The 19,552-nt window shown below is 41.3% G+C and overlaps 2 protein-coding genes across 3 annotated transcripts; both read left to right on the top strand.

Moving 5' to 3' along the window:
• Positions 1 to 3,387: 3,387 nt before the first annotated feature.
• LOC115172494 (protein YIF1A) lies at positions 3,388 to 10,546 on the top strand. Its single transcript, XM_029729983.1, has 9 exons — positions 3,388 to 3,424; positions 3,780 to 3,822; positions 6,004 to 6,248; positions 8,211 to 8,315; positions 8,762 to 8,840; positions 8,959 to 9,016; positions 9,193 to 9,348; positions 9,474 to 9,567; positions 9,716 to 10,546. The coding sequence occupies exons 2-9, from the start codon at positions 3,789 to 3,791 to the stop codon at positions 9,872 to 9,874; spliced, it is 930 nt and encodes a 309-aa protein (XP_029585843.1). The 5' UTR covers positions 3,388 to 3,424; positions 3,780 to 3,788; the 3' UTR covers positions 9,875 to 10,546.
• Positions 10,547 to 10,845: 299 nt separating this feature from the next.
• On the top strand, positions 10,846 to 19,226 carry LOC115172483 (forkhead box protein N2-like). 2 transcript variants are annotated; one of them, XM_029729971.1, is made up of 5 exons: positions 10,846 to 11,082; positions 12,301 to 12,988; positions 13,097 to 13,218; positions 13,445 to 13,500; positions 18,298 to 19,226. In XM_029729971.1, exons 2-5 carry the CDS (start codon positions 12,347 to 12,349, stop codon positions 18,600 to 18,602), a joined length of 1,125 nt encoding a protein of 374 aa, XP_029585831.1. In that variant the 5' UTR covers positions 10,846 to 11,082; positions 12,301 to 12,346; the 3' UTR covers positions 18,603 to 19,226. The 2 variants fall into 2 exon arrangements, with proteins under 2 accessions (XP_029585831.1, XP_029585822.1); XM_029729962.1 differs by having other exon boundaries at positions 18,253 to 19,226.
• Positions 19,227 to 19,552: the final 326 nt, after the last annotated feature.

Below are 19,552 nucleotides of genomic sequence, written 5' to 3'. Positions count from 1 at the left end.
TTTTTGTCTTATGCATCACAATGACCTAATACTACTTTCACTTCCTTCTTTTCAGGTGTACTTTGCCTGTATTATTTCTTTTTGTGGGGAGACACGTGCACTTCTCTCTCTGTGGCATACTATATGAAGGACACCTCATCAGAGTGTTGAATGAGAATATAGGGGAAGATGACTTTATGCTTCTGGAATGCCGTGATGACACACCGTTTCTGTTTCTATATGACATGCCACAACATGCTGGCTGGCCGGCCCGGGCTTTTTTTTCACACCAATTGACTCAGACATGCATCATTGATGCATCACAGACGTAGACTACATATACATGCAGAGGTAGATACAGTGGTACACATCGTACAACCATGCACATTACACACCCAGATGCATTTTCTAAATCTTCATGTTTTTTTCGTATGCCACGTCACACCTACTCATCCAATCCCCCATAACACACACACACACACACACACACACACACATGCAATCTCCTACCATACACACTAACATCTAATATGGATGAGTAATTTCCCTGTCTTTTTGGTGTATCTTTGATAAATAATGTTTTGTTGATATGCTGTTCATTTGACTATGTATCAGATTACAAGTAATAACTTTTACAATTACCAAGTGTATTTAATGAGTCATTATGAGTCACTGTTTCTTTCAGAAGACAACATGGGCTACCTTCTATATAACTAAAGTTAGCCAGAGGAATAGTGCGCTGTAATTTGGTTTTATGTAAAGCAACACTGTGTTTACAATGGTTTTTTGTTATATATATTTGTTACATTTCTTAGGTGACGCATAAGCATAGAAGCAGAAAATAGCCAACTAATTGAAGCAAGCAGTGTCAAACTGAAGTTATGTTCCTCTGTTCAACAGTTTTGACTTTTGGCACAAGCTGCCTACAATTCTTGATAAATGTGTAGTGTGAGTGCATTCTTTGAGCATAAATTGTTTCTGTATCCAAACTCTAGATGACAATCCACCTCTTCAAGGAGATAAGGTTCTGCTAGTACCATAGACACTCAGGAGGTAGCTGATTCTGCTTGATCTTGGCCATAGTTATATAAATATCTATATCATGTATGTATATATATATATATATATATATATATATATATGCTACCAGGGCTGCCCAACCCTCTTTCTCGAGATCTACCGTCCTGTGGGTTTTCAGTCCAACCCTAATTTAACACACCTGATTCTACTAAATATTTGCTCAAAAAGACCTTAACTAGCTGAATCAGATACGCTAAATTAGGGTTGGACTGAAAACCTACAGGACAGCAGATCTCCAGGAAGAGGCTTGGGCAGCCCTGTGCTATACATAGCCTATTCAGATCTTTTTTTTCACTAATTGGTTCAATCAGATCAGCTCTGAAAAAGATCTTGATTTAAAATGACCTGATGTGATAGGTCAAAGTACCAATTACTTAGTGGAAAAAAGATCAGAATTGTGTTGCCTGTGTAAACGCAGTCTATGTGGCTCTGTATAGCATATATACACATCATACACACTAAAATACAGTAGAATAGAATACAGTATATACATATGAAATGAGTAAAGCAGTATGTAACTAGTGAGAGACTAGTGTTCCATTATTAAAGTGACCAGTCAATGCCACCCCGACATTGCTCAACCTAATTCCATTATTTTACTTTTAAATTTGTGTGTATTGTTGTGAATTGTTAGTTATTACTGCACTGTTGGAGCAAGGAACACAAGCATTTCGCTACACCCGCAATAACATCTGCTAAATATGTGTATGTAACCAATACAATTTGATTTAGAATACATGTGTATTCATGTCATAATATTCGAAATGTTTGACATGGTAAAGACTCTACAGCAATCCTTTTTACTCTAGCCAAGGTTGAAGGAGCTGATGAATATCAACGTTTCCCGATTCACCACGACAGATATCCCGGAAAACCAATCAGTGCACAGGCTGAATCTGTATTGGTCGTCACAAGTTACCACATGGCGAAACCCCGCCAATTTCTACATTTGATCTTCTTACAACTGACCTTAACCACACTGCTAACTTTATGCCTAACCTTAAATTAAGACAAAAAAGCAAATTTTTGTTTCCATTACTTATTAAGAAATATACATTTTTGACTTTGTGTCTGTGGTAACAACCATCTTTATGGTTGTGATTAGAGGGAGTACAGCTACGACCGGAAGATACTTTTGGTAGCAGGTCAGGAGAGCAATTTAGCATACCTTAACTCTAACCTTAACCTCAGTCTCATAACCTGATGCGTAAAAGCCAATTTATACTTGATCCGAAAATGTTGTCGGAGACTCCGTATGGAGGTGACGCAATCGCGGGGACTTCGGAGCTCAGTACCGCATGGCTGTGGACCTCCCAAATGTTGTAACAATGCAGAGGGCTCTGTATAGCTCCGCGTTGACATGATTGTTTGATGGTAGGTGGGGGCGGGAGGTCCTGTGTAAACACAAACTCACTTCCTTGACAACATCCATCACAACAGCTCTGAGCTGTGCTGCAAAGCGCAAGAAGTATGAATGCTCTGATTGCTGCAGAGGCCCTATAACCGTAAATGCTGCACGGCCAATGCAGATTTCAGATTGACCATGTAACGCCTTTAAATTCTTCAAACCTGCAATGCAGATGTCAGATTGACCATGTAACGCCTTTAAATTCTTGTAACCTGTTACGAAAAAGTCAATTCCGGTCGTAGCTGTACACTCTCTAGTCAGAACCCATCTTTATTTATGCCAATATAAGCGCAAATAGAACAATACAACTCTTTGATATAAGTATTTTGCTAATAGTTAGTGCTATCTGGAATCCTTAAAACGTCCCTACCATGGATTCTAACCTTAACCCTACCTAACTTGAACCCTTACCGTAACCATTTTTTTATTTGTATGTTTTTATTTATTTATTCATTTTATTTTATATTAACAAACAAATATCAACAAACAAAAGAGGAATAGTCACAAGAAAACAAACATACATGCAAACTATTTATATTGCCAGGAATCCTAAACAAACAAATAATATTCATTAATAATACAACAAGTTTTAATTGCCTTTTTGTTTTTCATTTTAGTTAAAGTAGTGCCATGTTGTTGAAATTCAAATTCATCACAAATTAGGTTTTGAATTATCAATTTGCATTTGCGAATATGAAATTGACCTAATATTATTAGCAGTTGAATGAAATATACTTAAACTTTATCAATGTCAGAATTTCTGAAATAAATAATTACATTTTACCCTAAGTATTTTAGATGTTAACTTCAACAAGGGTTAACGTCAGAGTTGGGACGTCCAAGGGATTCCAATTAGCCAAATGGTTATCCACGCTGCCACGCAGGCAGAGAAGGAGACCAATAATAGGTTAAGGTAAAGTAAAAGGGGCGGGTTCTACGAAGCACCAGCCTACGTAGGTAGGTGTAAGATTGGACTTTTTATATAGTTTATATTTTATTCCATGAGTAACTAGGTCATAGTGTTATTATATATATATTTTTAAATATAATTGTGTACGTTGAAATATGTTATTCTACGTTAATTAACTGTCGATTGTTCTCACAGAAATGGTGGCAAAAACGAACCATCTCTCAGTTAGCTAGCACACATTAGCAAGAGAAAACAGCTATAGCTTGCTAGCTAGTGACGTTAGTGTACAGCATTGAAAATAGCTAGTTAATTAACGTTATTGGATGTGAAGATCCAGCAACGTATGAAGAAGCGTTGCAGGCCGTTATCAAACCAGAATATTGTGTTTCTATTTTTGAACAGCTGTTTACAATGGACCTTCCACATCATGGTTACAGAGCAAGTGGTAAGTAACGTTAGTTACAGCTAAAATGTTCCCTGGAGCTAGCTAGAGTTAGGCAAGCAAGGCTGTCATTGCATCATGCTACAGGTTGAATACTCATTATTGTCACTCTTTTTGAGTCTCATAATTGCTTTGGGACTCAGTATTGTCGTGCTCCACCATAGTTGAGGAACCCCGGCTCAACTCCATTCTCTTATATGGATGCTGAGTTGGGTTTTCATGACTGGTCGCGGAATTTGCTAGCAACAACATTGAGTCACCATCAGTCGATTCTGAAAACGCTTAACGGTATCTGTTTGTTCTGTACACGTGCATTCCTTCCGCGGGGTGCCGAAATGAATACTTAAAATACAAACTTGTAGCGAATACAACCACCGATTTTCTTTTTTCCGTTGACGTCCCAATGATCCCGGATTGCACTGAAACAATTTAATCTCTGTTTAGGTTGTATGAGCAACGAGGAAAATGTCGGTTGTATTCGCAAAAAGTTAAAAGTATGAATTTCAGCACCTCGCGGAAGGACCGCAGTTGTACAGGACAAACATAATTACAGGTAAGCGTGTTCAAAATGTACGTCTTTAGAAGAATCGATTTATGGTGACAAAATGTTGTTGCTAACAGATCCAGAAACCAGTCATCAAAAGTCAACTCCGCCTCCATATAAGAGAACGTTTATACATTGTGGAATAATAGTGAAGACATCAACTATGAAATAACACATGGAATCATGTAGAAACCAAAAAAGTGTTAAACAAATCAAATAGCCACCCTTTGCCTTGATGACAGCTTTGCACACTCTTGGCATTCTCTCAACCAGCTTCACCTGGAATGCTTTTCCAACAGTCTTGAAGGAGTTCACACATAATCTGAGCACTCGTTGGCTGCTTTTCCGTCACACTGCAGTCCGACTCATCCCAAACCATCTCAATATGGTTGAGGTCGGGGGATTGTGGAGGCCAGGTCATCGGATGCAGCACTCCATCACTTCTTGGTCAAATAGCCCTTACACAGCCTGGAGGTGTGTTGGGTTATTGTTCTGTTGAAAAACAAATTATGGTCCCACTGAGCGCAAACCAGATGGTATGGCGTATCGCTGCAGAATTCTGTGTTAGAATTCAAGGCACACTTAACCAGATGGCTAAGTAAATCAGACAGTGTCACCAGCAAAGCACCCACACACCATAACACCACCTCCTCCATGCTTTACGGTGGGAAATACACATGCGGAGATCATCCGTTCACCCACACCGCGTCTTACAAAGACATGGCGGTTGGATCCAAAAATCTCAAATTTGGACTCCAGACCAAAGGACACATTTCCATTTGTCTAATGTCCATTGCTCCATGTTTCTTGGCCCAAGCAAGTCTCTTCTTCTTATTGGTGTCCTTTAGTAGTGGTTTATTTGCAGTAATTTTACCATAAAGGCCTGATTCACGAAGTCTATGAACAGTTGATGTTGAGATGTGTCTGTTACTTGAGCTCTGACACATTTATTTGGGCTGCAGTTTCTGTGCCTGGTAACTCTAATGAACTTTCATCATAGCGCTTGATCGTCTTTGTGACTGCACTTGAAGAAACTTTCAAAGTTCTTGAAATATTCCGGATTGACTGACCTTCATGTCTCGAAGTAATGATGGACTGTCATTTCTCTTTGCTTATTTGAGCTGTTCTTGCCATAATCTGGACTTTGTCTCTTACCAAATAGGCTGTCTTCTGTATACCACCCTTACCTTGTCACAACACAACTGATTGGCTCAAACACATTAAGGAAAGAAATTCCACAAATTAACAAGGCACACCTGTTAATTGAAATGCATTCCAGGTGACTACCTCACGAAGCTGGTTGAGAGAATGCCAAGCGTGTGCATAGCTGTCAAGGCAAAGGGTGGCTACTTTGAAGAATCTCAAATATAAAATGTAAAATGTATTTTGATTTGTTTAACACTTTTTTTTTTGGTTACATGATTCCATATGTGTTATTTCATAGTTTTGATGTCTTCACTATTATTCTACAATGTAGAACATGGTAAAAAATAAAGAAATACCCTTGAATGAGTGTGTCCAAACCTTTGACAGATAGTGTATGAAGTAATTTTTCACATTTTCAATACAAAATATTTCTGATATGACGTCATACAATACTACAGAGGGACAAATCTCCATCTCATTTCATCCCTCTGTAGTAAAGCCAAGAGCTCGTGCAGGTCCACACACCAGGGACCCTCTCCTCTTTGAAGATACCAGTTCTGCAGCGCCACCAATGAACAATCAGGGTTATTACACTCCTGGATACAACATGGGAGGGGCTCCAGTTGGAGGACCAGGGGATGCTGGGGTCAACAACCTGTTTGCTGACCCAATGGCCAGTGCAGCCATGATGTATGGCTCTTCCCTGGCCAACCAGGGAAAGGATATTGTTAACAAGGAGGTGAGAGAATCACAGAGGCTGTTCTCAGTTTCATTAGGACGATGGCTACATTCCAAAAAACTAGCAGCTGAATGCACTAGAGTTGCTGCAGGTACAGTGCCTTCGGAAAGTATTCAGACCACTTTTTCCACATTTTGTTACCTTACACCCATATTCTAAAATGGATGAAATGAAACAATTTCCTCAGCAATTTACACACAATACCCCATAATGACAAAGTGAAAACCAATTTTTTTGCTAATTTATTAAAAATAAAAAAACATATACCTTTATTTTCATAAGTATTCAGACCCTTTGCTATGGGACTCGAAATTGAGCTCAGGTGCATCCTGTTTCCATTGATCATCCTTGATGTTTCTACAACTTCATTGGTGTCCACCTGTGATAAATTCAATTGATTGGACATGATTTGGAAAGGCACACATCTGTCTATATAAGGTCCCACAGTTGACAGTGCATGTCAGAGCAAAAACCAAGCCGTGAGATCGAAGGAATTGTCCCTAAATCTCTGAGACAGGATTGTGTCGAGGCACAGATCTGGGGAAGTATGCAACCAATGTCTGCAGCATTGAAGATCCTCAAGAACACAGTGGCCTCCATCATTCTTAAATGGAAGAAGTTTGGAACCACCAAGACTCTTCCTAGAGCTGGCCACCCGTCCAAACTGAGCAATCGGGGGACAAGGGCCTTGGTCAGGGAGGTGACCAAGAACACGATGGTCCCTCTGACAGAGCTCCAGAGTTCCTCTGGAGATGGGAGAACCTTCCAGAAAGACAACCATCTCTGCTGCACTCCACCAGTCAGGCCTTTTTGGTAGAGTGGCCAGATGGAAGCCACTCCTCAGTAAAAGGTACATGACCACCTGCTAGGAGTTTGCCAAAGGGCATCTAAAGGACTCTGGCCATGAGAAACAAGATTCTCTGGTCTGATTAAACCAAGATTGAACTCCTTGGCCTGAATGCCAAGCATCACATAAGGAGGAAACCTGGCACCCTCCCTACGATGAAGCATGGTGGTGGCAGTATCATGCTGTGGGAATGTTTTTCAGTGGCAGGGACTGGGAGACTAGTCAGGATCGAGGCAAATATACAAAGTACAGAGATCGTTGATGAACACCCCAGTCTGAGGTCTGAGGCCCTGAGCAGGTTAAGGTTCACCTTCCAACAGGACAATGACCCTAAGCACACAGCCAAGACATCGAAGGAGTGGCTTTGGGACAAGTCTCTCTAAGTGTCCTTGAGTCACCCAGCCAGAGCCTGGACTTGAACCTGATCGAACATCTTAGGAGAGACCTGAAAATAGCTGTGCACCAACGCTCCCCATCCAACCTGACAGAACTTGAGAGGATCTGCAGAGAAGAATGAGAGAAAATTCACAAATGGATGTTTGCCAAGCTTGTAGCGTCATACCCAAGAAGACTCGCGGTTGAAATCGCTGCCAAAGGTGCTTCGACAAAGTACTGAGTAAAGGGTCTGAATAATTATGTAAATGGGATATTTACCTTTTTATTTTTAATAAATTAGCGGAAATTTCTAAACAGTTTTTGCTTTGTCAATATGGGGTATTGTGTGTAGATTGATTGAGGGAGAAACTTTTAAAAAAAAATTTAAAAATCAATTTTAGAATAAAGCTGTCACCTAACAAAATGTGGAAAAAGTCAAGGGGTCTGAAATACTTTCCGAAGGATCCTTTCAGATCAACTCGGGATGAGGTTTTAGGAAAATGCTTCAGCCAGATATGGATAAAGATAGGATTGTTATGTTTAGCCGTGCATAAGGTAGCCACATGAGTTCTAGAGCTGGTCTGCATCTGTTACTTTGGCTCAGTTTGTGCCTGATGGAGCCCACTGTTGATTTGTTCCTTAGCATTATGAAACATTTCTCTGTCCGTCTCTTGATGCTGGATGAGGCTGCGCCAACCGTCTTTGACAGAGAAATTAATTTGCGCAATCTCTCTCTTCAGATCAGCAGGTACGTGTCTGTGAACAAGCTGAAGTACTTCTTTGCCGTCGATTCCAAATATGTAATGAGGAAACTACTGCTCCTCATGTTCCCGTACACACATCAGGTAATGAAGTCGTTTTATTACACCAAACGCACCATATCACGTCCTTACACTTGATGTTCCACAGAGTATGATACCCAACAGCACTGTAGCACACACTGGTGTGTCAAGGTCATGGAGAATGTCTCGGCGTTCCACCTTCGTCTCGTCTCATGTTCTCTTGCGCCTATCAAATAGTCAGGCCTCCAAACAAGATAATCACTCGGCTAGCACTTGTGTGTTTTGATGTTGATGTCACACAGAAGATTACAGATGTAAAAAGGACCGCTGCATTTGTTTCATCAATGTTTTATATTAACAAGCCTGATCAGTTTCCACACATGTTCCATACTCAGATTTAGAGAAATTGTTAGACATTCTGTGACCTGATTTTAAATGTTAGGTTCAGCAAAAACTATATGGCTTTTCTATGAGGTGTAAATTTCTTGCACATATTGTAATGTCAATAGGACTGGGAAGTTCGTTACCACAGAGACACTCCTCTCACACCCAGGCATGATGTGAATGCACCCGACCTTTACATACCTTGTAAGTTAATTTTATGATATCAGAAAGATGTTTAATATCATTCATCCTTCATGACGGAATCTTTTGAATTGGAATACACACTTTGAATTGTTTTGGTTATTACTGTATTGTTTTTCAGCAATGGCTTTCATCACCTACATTTTGCTAGCTGGGGTGGCCCTTGGCATTCAGAAGAGGTTACTTCAACTACTTTTTCTTTACAACTGTACAGACATGGTCAAGCAAATATATGATTTCTGTAATGTTACAGATACTGTGTTAATGAAATTAATACATTGTATTTGTCTCTATTTGTAAATTAATCAACAAACTGAAGTTCTTCCCCCATTATTATTGTTTTCTTCAATGGCAGGTTCAGTCCAGAGGTCCTTGGTCTTTGTGCCAGCACTGCTTTGGTGTGGGTAGTCATAGAGGTCTCGGTCATGTTGCTGTGTCTCTACATTCTCTCTGTTCACTCTGACCTATCCGTTTTTGACCTCTTTGCCTACAGTGGATACAAATATGTTGGGTAAGGGCTCCAATAGATCTACATTCTGTAAGATATATTTTTTTTACCTCACGTTGTTACATTTGTTCACACATTACTGCTATACCTCTGTTTTGTTTTTTTAGCATGATGATTCTTTGTTTTAGGATGATTTTCACAGTGCTGGGTGGTCTGCTGTTTGGCAGTGATGGGTACCTAGTGGTTCTCACCTGGTCATCTTGTGCTCTTATGTTTTTCATTGTAAGTACTTCAGAACTCAAACTGTTTCAGATATTGTCTTACCTAGTAATGCATGCTTAATGCAAGATTGTAGGCAAGTTGACATGGTTTAATTAGTTTATTTTACTTTAAACTTTAAGAGTAAACAGCATTTTCATCACCCCATCAGGTCCGCTCTCTCAAAATGAAGATTCTGTCGTCTCTCTCCCATGACTCCATGGGGGCTGGGGCGACAGCCAAACCAAGACTCCGCCTGTACATCACCGTGGCCACCGCAGCCTTTCAGCCAATCATTATCTACTGGCTCACCTCACATCTGGTCAGGTGACCTGGTACGGGGTCTGACCCTGGGGGCCATTGGTATCGAACTTTAAAAAAACACACATTTTGATGCTTTCTACAAACGTGGCTCTTGCGAGTGTCATTTACCTACATACCAGCTCATCTGCCAGGGGAAACAGGATGATGGATATCGAGCTGTATCTTGTGTTCAGCTTGTGGGTTAAAGCTTAAAAATAAAATTTTATTTTTTACTTCTGTAGGTGAGACTTTTGTATGCAAGACATCACTTGTCACAATGAGTGTTTTACAGACAGTAATTTTTGGCTACCTTATTTATAAAGAAGGGCTTTGTATTCATGAAATTATGCTTATGATAAACCTTTGATGTCACACTCCAGATCTTCCTCTAAAGTTTCTTGTGTATGTTGTCTGTTTGGGCTTACCAGAAATGTTGCAATGTGGTTAAATGGAAAATGATTGAGCTACTTTTTTATTTTACCAGGTAAGTTGACTGAGAACACACAAATTTACAGCATTGACCTGGGGAATAGTAACAGGGGAGAGGGGGGACTTGGAGGATGTGCTAACAGTGCCCTCTTCTGCATTTTAGCCTTCTCTGTTAATCCCTCCTTTTATTATTTATCTAAACTTTGTCGAGCATGAACAATTCAAATATATATATATTTTTTGTTGTAAAAATAAAATAGAATTTTAACCATGTCTCTGTCATTTTAACTGAATGTAATGTTGAAAATGAAAACATGTCTGTCGCTCAGTTGGATTATCCTGAATTTAGGGGCTCCCGAGTGACGCAGCGGTCTAAGGCACTGCATCACAGTGCTAGAGGTGTCACTACAGACCCTGGTTTGATTCCAGGCTGTATCACAACCAGCTGTGATTGGGAGTCCCATAGGGCAGCGCACAATTGGCCCAGCGTCGTTAGGGTTTGGCAGGGGTAGGCCGTCCATTGTAAATAAACATTTTGTTCTTAACTGACTTGCCTAGTAAAATAAAGAACTTGTTGGGAAAAGACAGAACTGTATCTTTAAGGCGGGAACGCGCAGGCGGCGTGCAATCTGCAAAGCGTCCTTTTGGTTTCCAAGGGAACCCTGGAAGAGATCGCGGAAAGTCGGGAATTAGATTTAGATTCTTTGTATGGTTCTCCGACAATATTTTAAACCGTTGAATGGGAGATTTAGCATGACTCAAGACTTTTACTAATATCCCCTGACAACTATTTACGTTGCTTTATAGGTAAGACATGCATTGTCTTTTTTTTATTCCGAAGTATTTGTCAGCTCCAGAGGGGTATTTGACCAAAGACTGCTTGACTGATTGTGCTAAATGTAACTTTATATTCTACCGCCATTTTCCGAAGTATGAGCATATTGAGCAGCTTTGTTGAGCACCATGAGGCTTTATGGGCAGAATGTTCCATTTACCCTTATGAAAATAAGTTGTTTTCCAATCAAAAGGATTTTATGCATGCACCTGTCCAATGCCTATTTGCTAGCTGTCTGAATGCGAGTAACTTGGTTATAGCTAAATCATTTATCCGTTACAGAAGTGAAACGGGGAGGACTTTGTTCACACTTTTGTCTTAATCTATAACTTGTTAGCTAATGTATTTTTTTATTCTTACCAAGTGAAGGTTCTTTGTGCAGGGAGTGCACATTGACGCTTTTAAAGAGCGATTGTTTATTTTATTTTTAAATTCAAAAGGTGATTCCCAACCTTTTTTGGTTACTGTACCCCGAATCACATTTTGCTCAGTCCGGAGAACCCACAAAGTACTTCCTCGTGTGCATTTTACCAGTAGGTCTTTTGAGTCTTCCCAAGTACCCCCTATGGCAAGGGGAGGCAAAGTACGGCCCGCCCGGCACTTCAATCTGGCCCGCAATACATTAAAAAATACATATATAGCTTTTTTCTCCACAATTTCGTGGTATCCAATTGGTCTTGTCCCATTGCTGCAACTCCGGTACGGACTTGGGAGAGCCGTGCGTCCTCCGAATCCCGACCCAACCAAGCTTGACACAATACACGCTTAACCTGGAAGCCAGCCGCACCAATGTGTCGGAGAAAACATCGTACACCTGGCGACCGTGACAGCGTGCATGCGCCCGGCCCACCACAGGGCGACGCTGGGCCAATTGTGCGCCGCCTCATGGGTCTCCCAGTCACGGCCAGCTGTGACACAGCCTGGGGTCAAACCCGGGTCTGTAGTGACGCCTCAAGCACTGTGATGCAGTGCCTTAGACCGCTGTGCCACTCGGTACAATGGGGTACATGTACTCCAGGTTGGGAACCAGTAGACTGATCTGGTCTACCATCTGATCTGATCTACTAAGGCTATTATAAATTTGGTTTGTCTACATTTTTCTAATTGTGTAAATGCATTGCCATCAACTTGTGCTGAATTTGTCACCATGCCATTGAAATAATGTTTGTCTGTTCTGCTTTGCCCAACAGATCAACTATTGAATGAGTGTATAAGAAGTCTGCTGCTGGTAGAGAGATGGAGAGTGATTCTCACACACTGCCACTCCTCCCTATATCTCTTCCTTATCCTGCCACTCTCTACCACTGCCTGCCTTTCTCTTCCTCTCTTTTGCAAACTTCTTCCACTGTTCATGTTTCACTCCCTCTGTCTCCTCTATCGATCCCACCATCCCCTACTTCACTTTGTCCCACATCCCCAGCTTCAATTCACCTCAAGACTGAACCTCTCTCCCCTCTTTTACACACCTTGTCCCCACCTTTGTTCCTTGATGGACAAAACTCGCACTGCCTAAACTCTCTAACCACATCTGACGAAGATGACTTGACCTGCCTCAACTGGCTGCATCAAAGAGGCAACTTGCTTCCCCTGCAGCCCCTGCCCAAAACGACACCACTGTCTCAGCTGGAGCCCCAGGATCCCATACCTACCCCACACCTTCCTCCCTCCCCATCCAAGCCCCCTTACTCCTTTAGCAGTCTAATCTTCATGGCGATAGAGGACTCGCCAGACAAGAGGCTCCCAGTAAAGGGTATCTATGAGTGGATAGTGAACAGCTTCCCCTACTACAGAGCAGCACCTGGGGGATGGAGAAACTCTGTTCGACACAACCTGTCTCTGAGTAAGAGCTTCCGTCGGATTCACAGGGACAAGAGCCAGGTGAGATGTGTTCACTGGTCTTCAATGTGTCAGTTTGCATGGTCTAATTTTTGGTTTGAAATTATGGTGTTTAGTGATATTGAAGATGGTGTATGATTTCTTTTTCAGTTGGTGGGGAAGGGCTCACTGTGGTGTGTGTGTCCAGAATATCGACATGCTCTTCTGGAGGTGCTCAGGAAAGCGCGTTATTACCACGGAACCAACAGTAACTTACTAAACAACCCTGCGTTGTGAGTATGAACAAACACATTTGCAGTTTAGTTCAGTGTTAAATATCAAAAAGCCTTCTAACCGTGACTTAACATGACCAATTTACCCAAAGACTTGTTGGTTAATGAATGTCAGTTAATGATTTGTCTGACAGTAGTAGACTTATCACAGCCCAATCAGACCCTTACCAGTAGTCCAACTAACTGTGTTTGTCATCCCTCTCTGTCCTGTGTGTCCATGGAGCAGGTTGGAGGGAGCTGATTACGAAGTATCTATGGTGTGTGACACTGTGGAGATCTCAGGTTAGCCCTCCTCCATCACTAAGCATGTCAGCCTCATAGATCTTGATAACCATGCTGAACTTTGGGGTAAACTACAGCCCCTGACAGTATTGTAGGGCCTCTTACAAATGTTTTTTTTAAGATGTCAGTTTCCTCTTAATTTTTCATTCATAGTTTAATCTAAATACTTATTTTCAATTGAGGAACAATTGATCTATCTATTACGCCTTAACTCGTCTGCTGATTTTTATTTTTTATTTTTTCTAACCCTTTCTCTGCATGTTGCATGGTTGGTGAGTTTGTGTGCTGTTGTCTTGACAACAACCTTCTATTACCTTGGCAACCTATAGCCATAGCAACACGCTGGCTCAGTTCTGTATGTCACTCTCTTTTAGTGCAGTGCTTATGTAAAACTGGTTTTGGCCAAGGCCAGTAAACTCCCTACGTTCCACTTAGATTGTCTACAGGGTATACACTGTAATGTAGTGATGGGTGGAAAAAAATGATAGTTACATATTGCGATGTTATTTTGGATGATATTATATCGATACTTTGACTCCAAGTATTGATTTGTAAAATATATATATATATATATATATACCAGTCAAGTTGGAACACACCTACTCATTCCAGGGTTTTTCTTTAATTTTACTATTTTCTACATTGTAGAATAATAGTAAAGACATCAAAACTATTAAATAAAACAAGTGGAATCATGTAGTAACCAAAAAAGTGTTAAACAAATCAAAATATATTTTAGATTTTAGATTCTTCAAGGTAGCCACCCTTTGCCTTGATGACAGCTATGCACACTCTTGGCATTCTCTCAACCAGCTTCATGAGGTAGTCACCTGGAATGCATTTCAATTAACAGGTGTGCCTTATTAATTTGTGGAATTTCTTTCCTTAATACATTTGAACCAATCAGTTTTGTTGTGACAAGGTAGGGGTGGTATACAGAAGATAGGCCTATTTGGTAAAAGATCAAGTCCATATATTATGGCAAGAACAGCTCAAATAAGCGAAGAAGAAACGACAGTCCATCATTACTTTAAGATATGAAGGTCAGTCAATCTGGAAAAGTTTCTTCAAGTGCAGTTACAAAAACCATAAAGAGCTATGATGAAATTGGCTCTCATGAGGACCGCCACAGGATTGGAAGACCCAGAGTTACCTCTGCTGCAGAGGATAAGTTCATTAGAGTTACCAGCCTCAGAAATTGCAGCCTAAATAAATGCTTCACAGATTTCAAGTAACAGACAAATCTCAACATCAACTGTTCATAGGAGACTGTGGGAATCAGCCCTTCATGGTTGAATTGCTGCAAAGAAACCACTACTAAAGGACACCAATAAGAAGACGAGACTTGCTTGGGCCAAGAAACACGAGCAATAGACCGGTGGAAATCTGTCCTTTGGTCTGATGAGTCCGAATTTGAGATTTTTGCTTCCAACCGCTGTGTCTATGTGAGACGCAGATTAGGTGGACAGATGATCTCCGCATGTGTGGTTCCCGTCGTGAAGCATTGAGGAGGAGGAGGTGTGATGGTGTGAGGGTGCTTTGCTGGTGACACTGTCAGTGATTTATTTAGAATTTAAGTCCCACTTAACCAGAATGGCTACCACAGAATTCTGCAGCGTTACGCCATCCCATCTGGGTTGTGCTTAGTGGGACTATCATTTGTTTCCCAACAGGACAATGACCCAACACACCTCCAGGCTGTGTAAGGGCTATTTGACCAAGTCGGAGAGTGATGGAGTGCTGCATCAGATGACCTGGCCTCCACAATCACCCGACCTCAACCCAATTAAGATGATTTGGGATGAGTTGGACCGCAGAGTGAAGGAAAAGCAGGCAACAAGTGCTCAGGATATGTGGGAACTCCTTCAAACTGTTGGAAAAGCATTCCTAGTGACTACCTCAAGGTGCTGGTTGAGAGAATGCCAAGAGTGTGCAAAGCTGTCAAGGCAAAGGGTGGCTACTTTGAAGAAACTAAAATATATATGTATTTTTTTTAACCTTGTTTTTGGTTACTACATGTGTTATTTCATAGTTTTGTGTCTTCAATATTATTCTACAATGTAGAAAATAGTAAAAATAAAGAAAAACCCTTGAATGAGTAGGTGTGTCCAAACTTTTGACTGGTACTGTATATCTCACCTATCTAAGCACAATACCCCATAATGACAAAGTGAAAACGTGTTTTAAAATAATTGGGCAAATTGATTGAGAATGAAATACAGAAATATCTTATTTCCATAAGTAATCACACCCCTGCGTCATACTTTGAGGCGATTACAGCTTTGAGTCGTCTTGGGTATGTTTGTATCAGCTTTGCACAGCTGGATTTGGGGATTTTATACCATTCTTCCTTTCAGAGTTTCTCATGCTCTTAAGTTAGATGGGGAGTGGTGGTGAACAGCAATCTTCAAGTCTTTCCATAGATTTTCAATAGGATTCAAGTCTGGGATTTGGCTGGACCACTCAAGGACTTTAACATTCTTGTTCTGAAGCTATTCCAGCGTTGCTTTGGCTGTAAGCTTGGGGTCATTGTCCTGTTAGACTGGGGCGAAGATTTAAGTTCCAAGGTCGTTTGCACTCTGAAGCAGGTTCTCATCAAGGATTTGCCTGTATTAGGCTCTATTCATTGTTCCCTCTATCCTTACCAGTCTCACAGTCCCTGCCGCTGAATAACATTCCCATAGCATGATGCTGCCACCATCATGCTTCATGGTAGGGATGGTGTTAGATGGGTGATGATTTGTGCCTGGTTTTCTCCAGACATAGCGCTTTGCATTCAGGCCAAAGAGTTCAATTTTTGTCTCATCAGACCACAGAATGTTTTGCTTGGAGTCTTTCATCTGCCTTTTTGCAAACTCTAGGCAGGCTGTCATGTGCCTTTTTCTTAGGCGTGGCTTCCGTCTGGCCACTCTTCCAAAAAGCCCATATTGGTGAAGTGCTGTAGAGACTGTTGTCCTTTTTGCAGGTTCTCCCTTCTCAGCCAATTAACTCTGTAGTTCTTCTTTCCCGGTTTCTTGGTTGGATGGCCAGCTCTAAGCAGAGTCTGTGTAGTTCAATATTGTTTTCCATTTCCGAATGATGGAGACCACTGAGCTCTTGGAAACCTTCAACACTCTAGAAATTGTTTTATACCTTTCCCCAGATGGATGCCTCATCACAATTCTATCTCAGAGATCTACGGAAAGTTCCTTGGACTTCATGGTGTAGTTTCTGCTCTGACAAACGCTGTCAACTGTGGGACCTTATATAGACAGGTATGTTTCTTTCTAAATCTCTAGATCAGTCTAATGTCCAGCCCCTGCCAGGTCCAGAAGTGACCCAGCAGCCTCTTGGGCCTCAGCATCTTATTTACATAAGTATTCAGACCCTTTGCTATGAGACTCGGAATTGAGCTTAGGTGCACCCTGTTACCATTTATCATTCTTGAGATGTTTCTACAACTTGATTTGGAGTCCACTTGTGGTAAATTCAATTGATTGGACATGATTTGGAAAGGCACACAGCTCTCTATATAAGGCCCCACAGTTGGCAGTGCATGTCAGAGCAAAATCCAAGCCATCAGGTCGAATAAATTCTCCTCAAAGCTCAGAGACAGGATTGTGTCAAGACACAGATCTGGGGAAGGGTAACCAAACATTTCTGCAGCATTGAAGGTCGCCAAGAACACAGTGGCCTCCATCATTCTTAAATGGAAGAAGTTTGGAACCACGAAGACTCTTCCTAGAGCTGACCGCCCGGCCAAACTGAGCAATCGGGGGAGAAGGGCCTTGGTCAGGGAGGTGACCAAGAACCCAAGGGTCAGTCTGATAGAGCTCCATAGTTCCTCTGTGGAGATGGGAGAACCCTCTAGAAGGACAACCATCTCTGCAGCACTCTACCAATCAGGCCTTTATGGTAGAGTAGCCAGACGGAAGCCACTCCTCAGTAAAAGGCACGATAGCCCACTTGGATTTTGCCAAAAGCCCCCTAAAGGACTCTTAGACCATGAGCAATAAGATTCTCTGGTCTGATGGAACCAAGATTGAACTCCTTGGCCTGAATGCCAAGTGTCACGTCTAGAGGAAACCTGGTACCATCCCTACGGTGAATCATGGCGGTGGCAGCATTATGCTATGGGGATGTTTTTCAGTGGCAGGGACTGGGAGACTAGTCAGGATCGAGGGAACAATGAACAGAGCAAAGTACAGAGAGATCCTTGATGAAAACCTGCTACAGAGCACTCAGGACCTCAGACTGGGGCGAAGGTTCACCTTCCAATCGGACAACAACCCTAAGCACAAAGCCAAAACAACGCATGAGTGGCTTCGGGATAATTCTCTGAATGTCCTTGAGTGGCCGAGCCAGAGCCCTGACTTGAACCCGATCGAACATTTCTGGAGAATAAGGCTATCTAATTATAGAATAAGGCTGTAACGTAACAAAATGTGGAAAAATTCAAGGGGTCTGAATACTATCCGAATGCACTGTTTTGTGAGGAACATGTTTGGAACAGTAAATTGTAATAAAATGCAGAATTGAATCACAATACATATAGGATTGTAAAAATCGCAATTCTATCATTACCTTAGTATCATGATAATGTATCGTGAGGTCCCTAGCAATACCCAGACCTACTGTAATCTCTTTAAACTGTTCAATTGTTCCACTGTATAGGACACTATTATAAACAATTGCACATCAACCACATGGATGTTGATGTGCCACATTTTTCAATGTACAGTATAAAAACTATTTTGGGTCTCTCTCACACAGATTCCCTTTGTCAAACTCTCCTCTTCTCCTCCCCCTCTACCCCAGCCTTGACCTTAGACAACCCACCTCTCTCCTCAAATCCACCTTGCCCTCTGACCCCTGACCATGAGGTGGTGGTCAACATGGAGGCAATGGAATATGAGGAAGAGGTTGGTGAGGAGATGGAGAAAGACCCCCTGTCAGACAGTGGCTACATAGAGTTACACTACTACCAGTATCACCAGTACCAGTTTCTGGTCCTGCCCGGGGACACTGAACTGGATCTGGAGACCGTAGAGATCCTGCAGCTGGATGCTGAGGCCCAAGAGGCTGCTGGGTCACTTCTGGACCTGGCAGGGGGTGGACATTAGACTGATCTACAGATAAGGACATGCAGTGTGGTCTAAACAAATGGACCAATAGACTGAACTACACTGTGATGTAAGGAGATTATGTGCAACCTGAGTAATATTAATTGGCAATACGTTGCTGTGTGCTGACATTTTGACACTGCCTGAGATTTGATTTTCTGTCATAAAGTGATATACTGTAGCTACTATGATTGCACATCCAAGCCACCCTACCTGATGCATGTGAACTTTAAGCCACTCGCCACATGCATTGACATATACCAGACATTGGCATATGCTTTTGGTATAAATTGAGGAGGGAAAGTATTGACGCTGTAGTGATAAGAATCAATACCTCTATATTTTGCTGGAATACTACAGATGAATGATAGCATGAGAAATCTACTGCCTATTAATCCACTCTCAGATTCAGGGGACAAAGAAAGTTATGTTCAATTCTGAATCCTGAATCTGATTTTATAATAATCTCTTTATCAGGTGCATCTTTTATTGAACACTTATTATTGTGCAGAATTTATTTTATAGGCTATGTCTGTGTTTAGAAAGAAACATTAGACATTTGTCATTCATTCATCTCTTTTTCATTTCATAATTGTATTAACAATAAAGCACCAAACTCTTATAGGAACTGTTCATATTTTTTTTGTACGAATGCAGTGTTCAAACCATTTTATCATGTAAACCTTTTTCAAATACTTTATGGGAATCTATCAAGGAATCAAATATTTCTATATTTTATTTTATATTTCTAAAGATCTTTACGTTCCTTGGATTCAATGTGCAGACTGACTGGATCTGACTGGAAATAACAAGTAACCGAAATAAATGCACATTTTTATTTGTGCCCGTCTAGGTATTATGTCAAGAGCCAAAGCGCAAGATTAACATGTTGAAAAAATCATAGCTATGTAGGAAAGTCGATTTTGGGTGTGGTGTTGATGGCATAACCA

The sequence above is a fragment of the Salmo trutta genome, chromosome 3, assembly GCF_901001165.1.
Source record: "Salmo trutta chromosome 3, fSalTru1.1, whole genome shotgun sequence".
NCBI lineage: Eukaryota > Metazoa > Chordata > Actinopteri > Salmoniformes > Salmonidae > Salmo > Salmo trutta.
The sequence above is the reverse complement of the archived record's forward strand: the minus strand, read 5'-3'. Positions and strand labels throughout refer to the sequence as shown.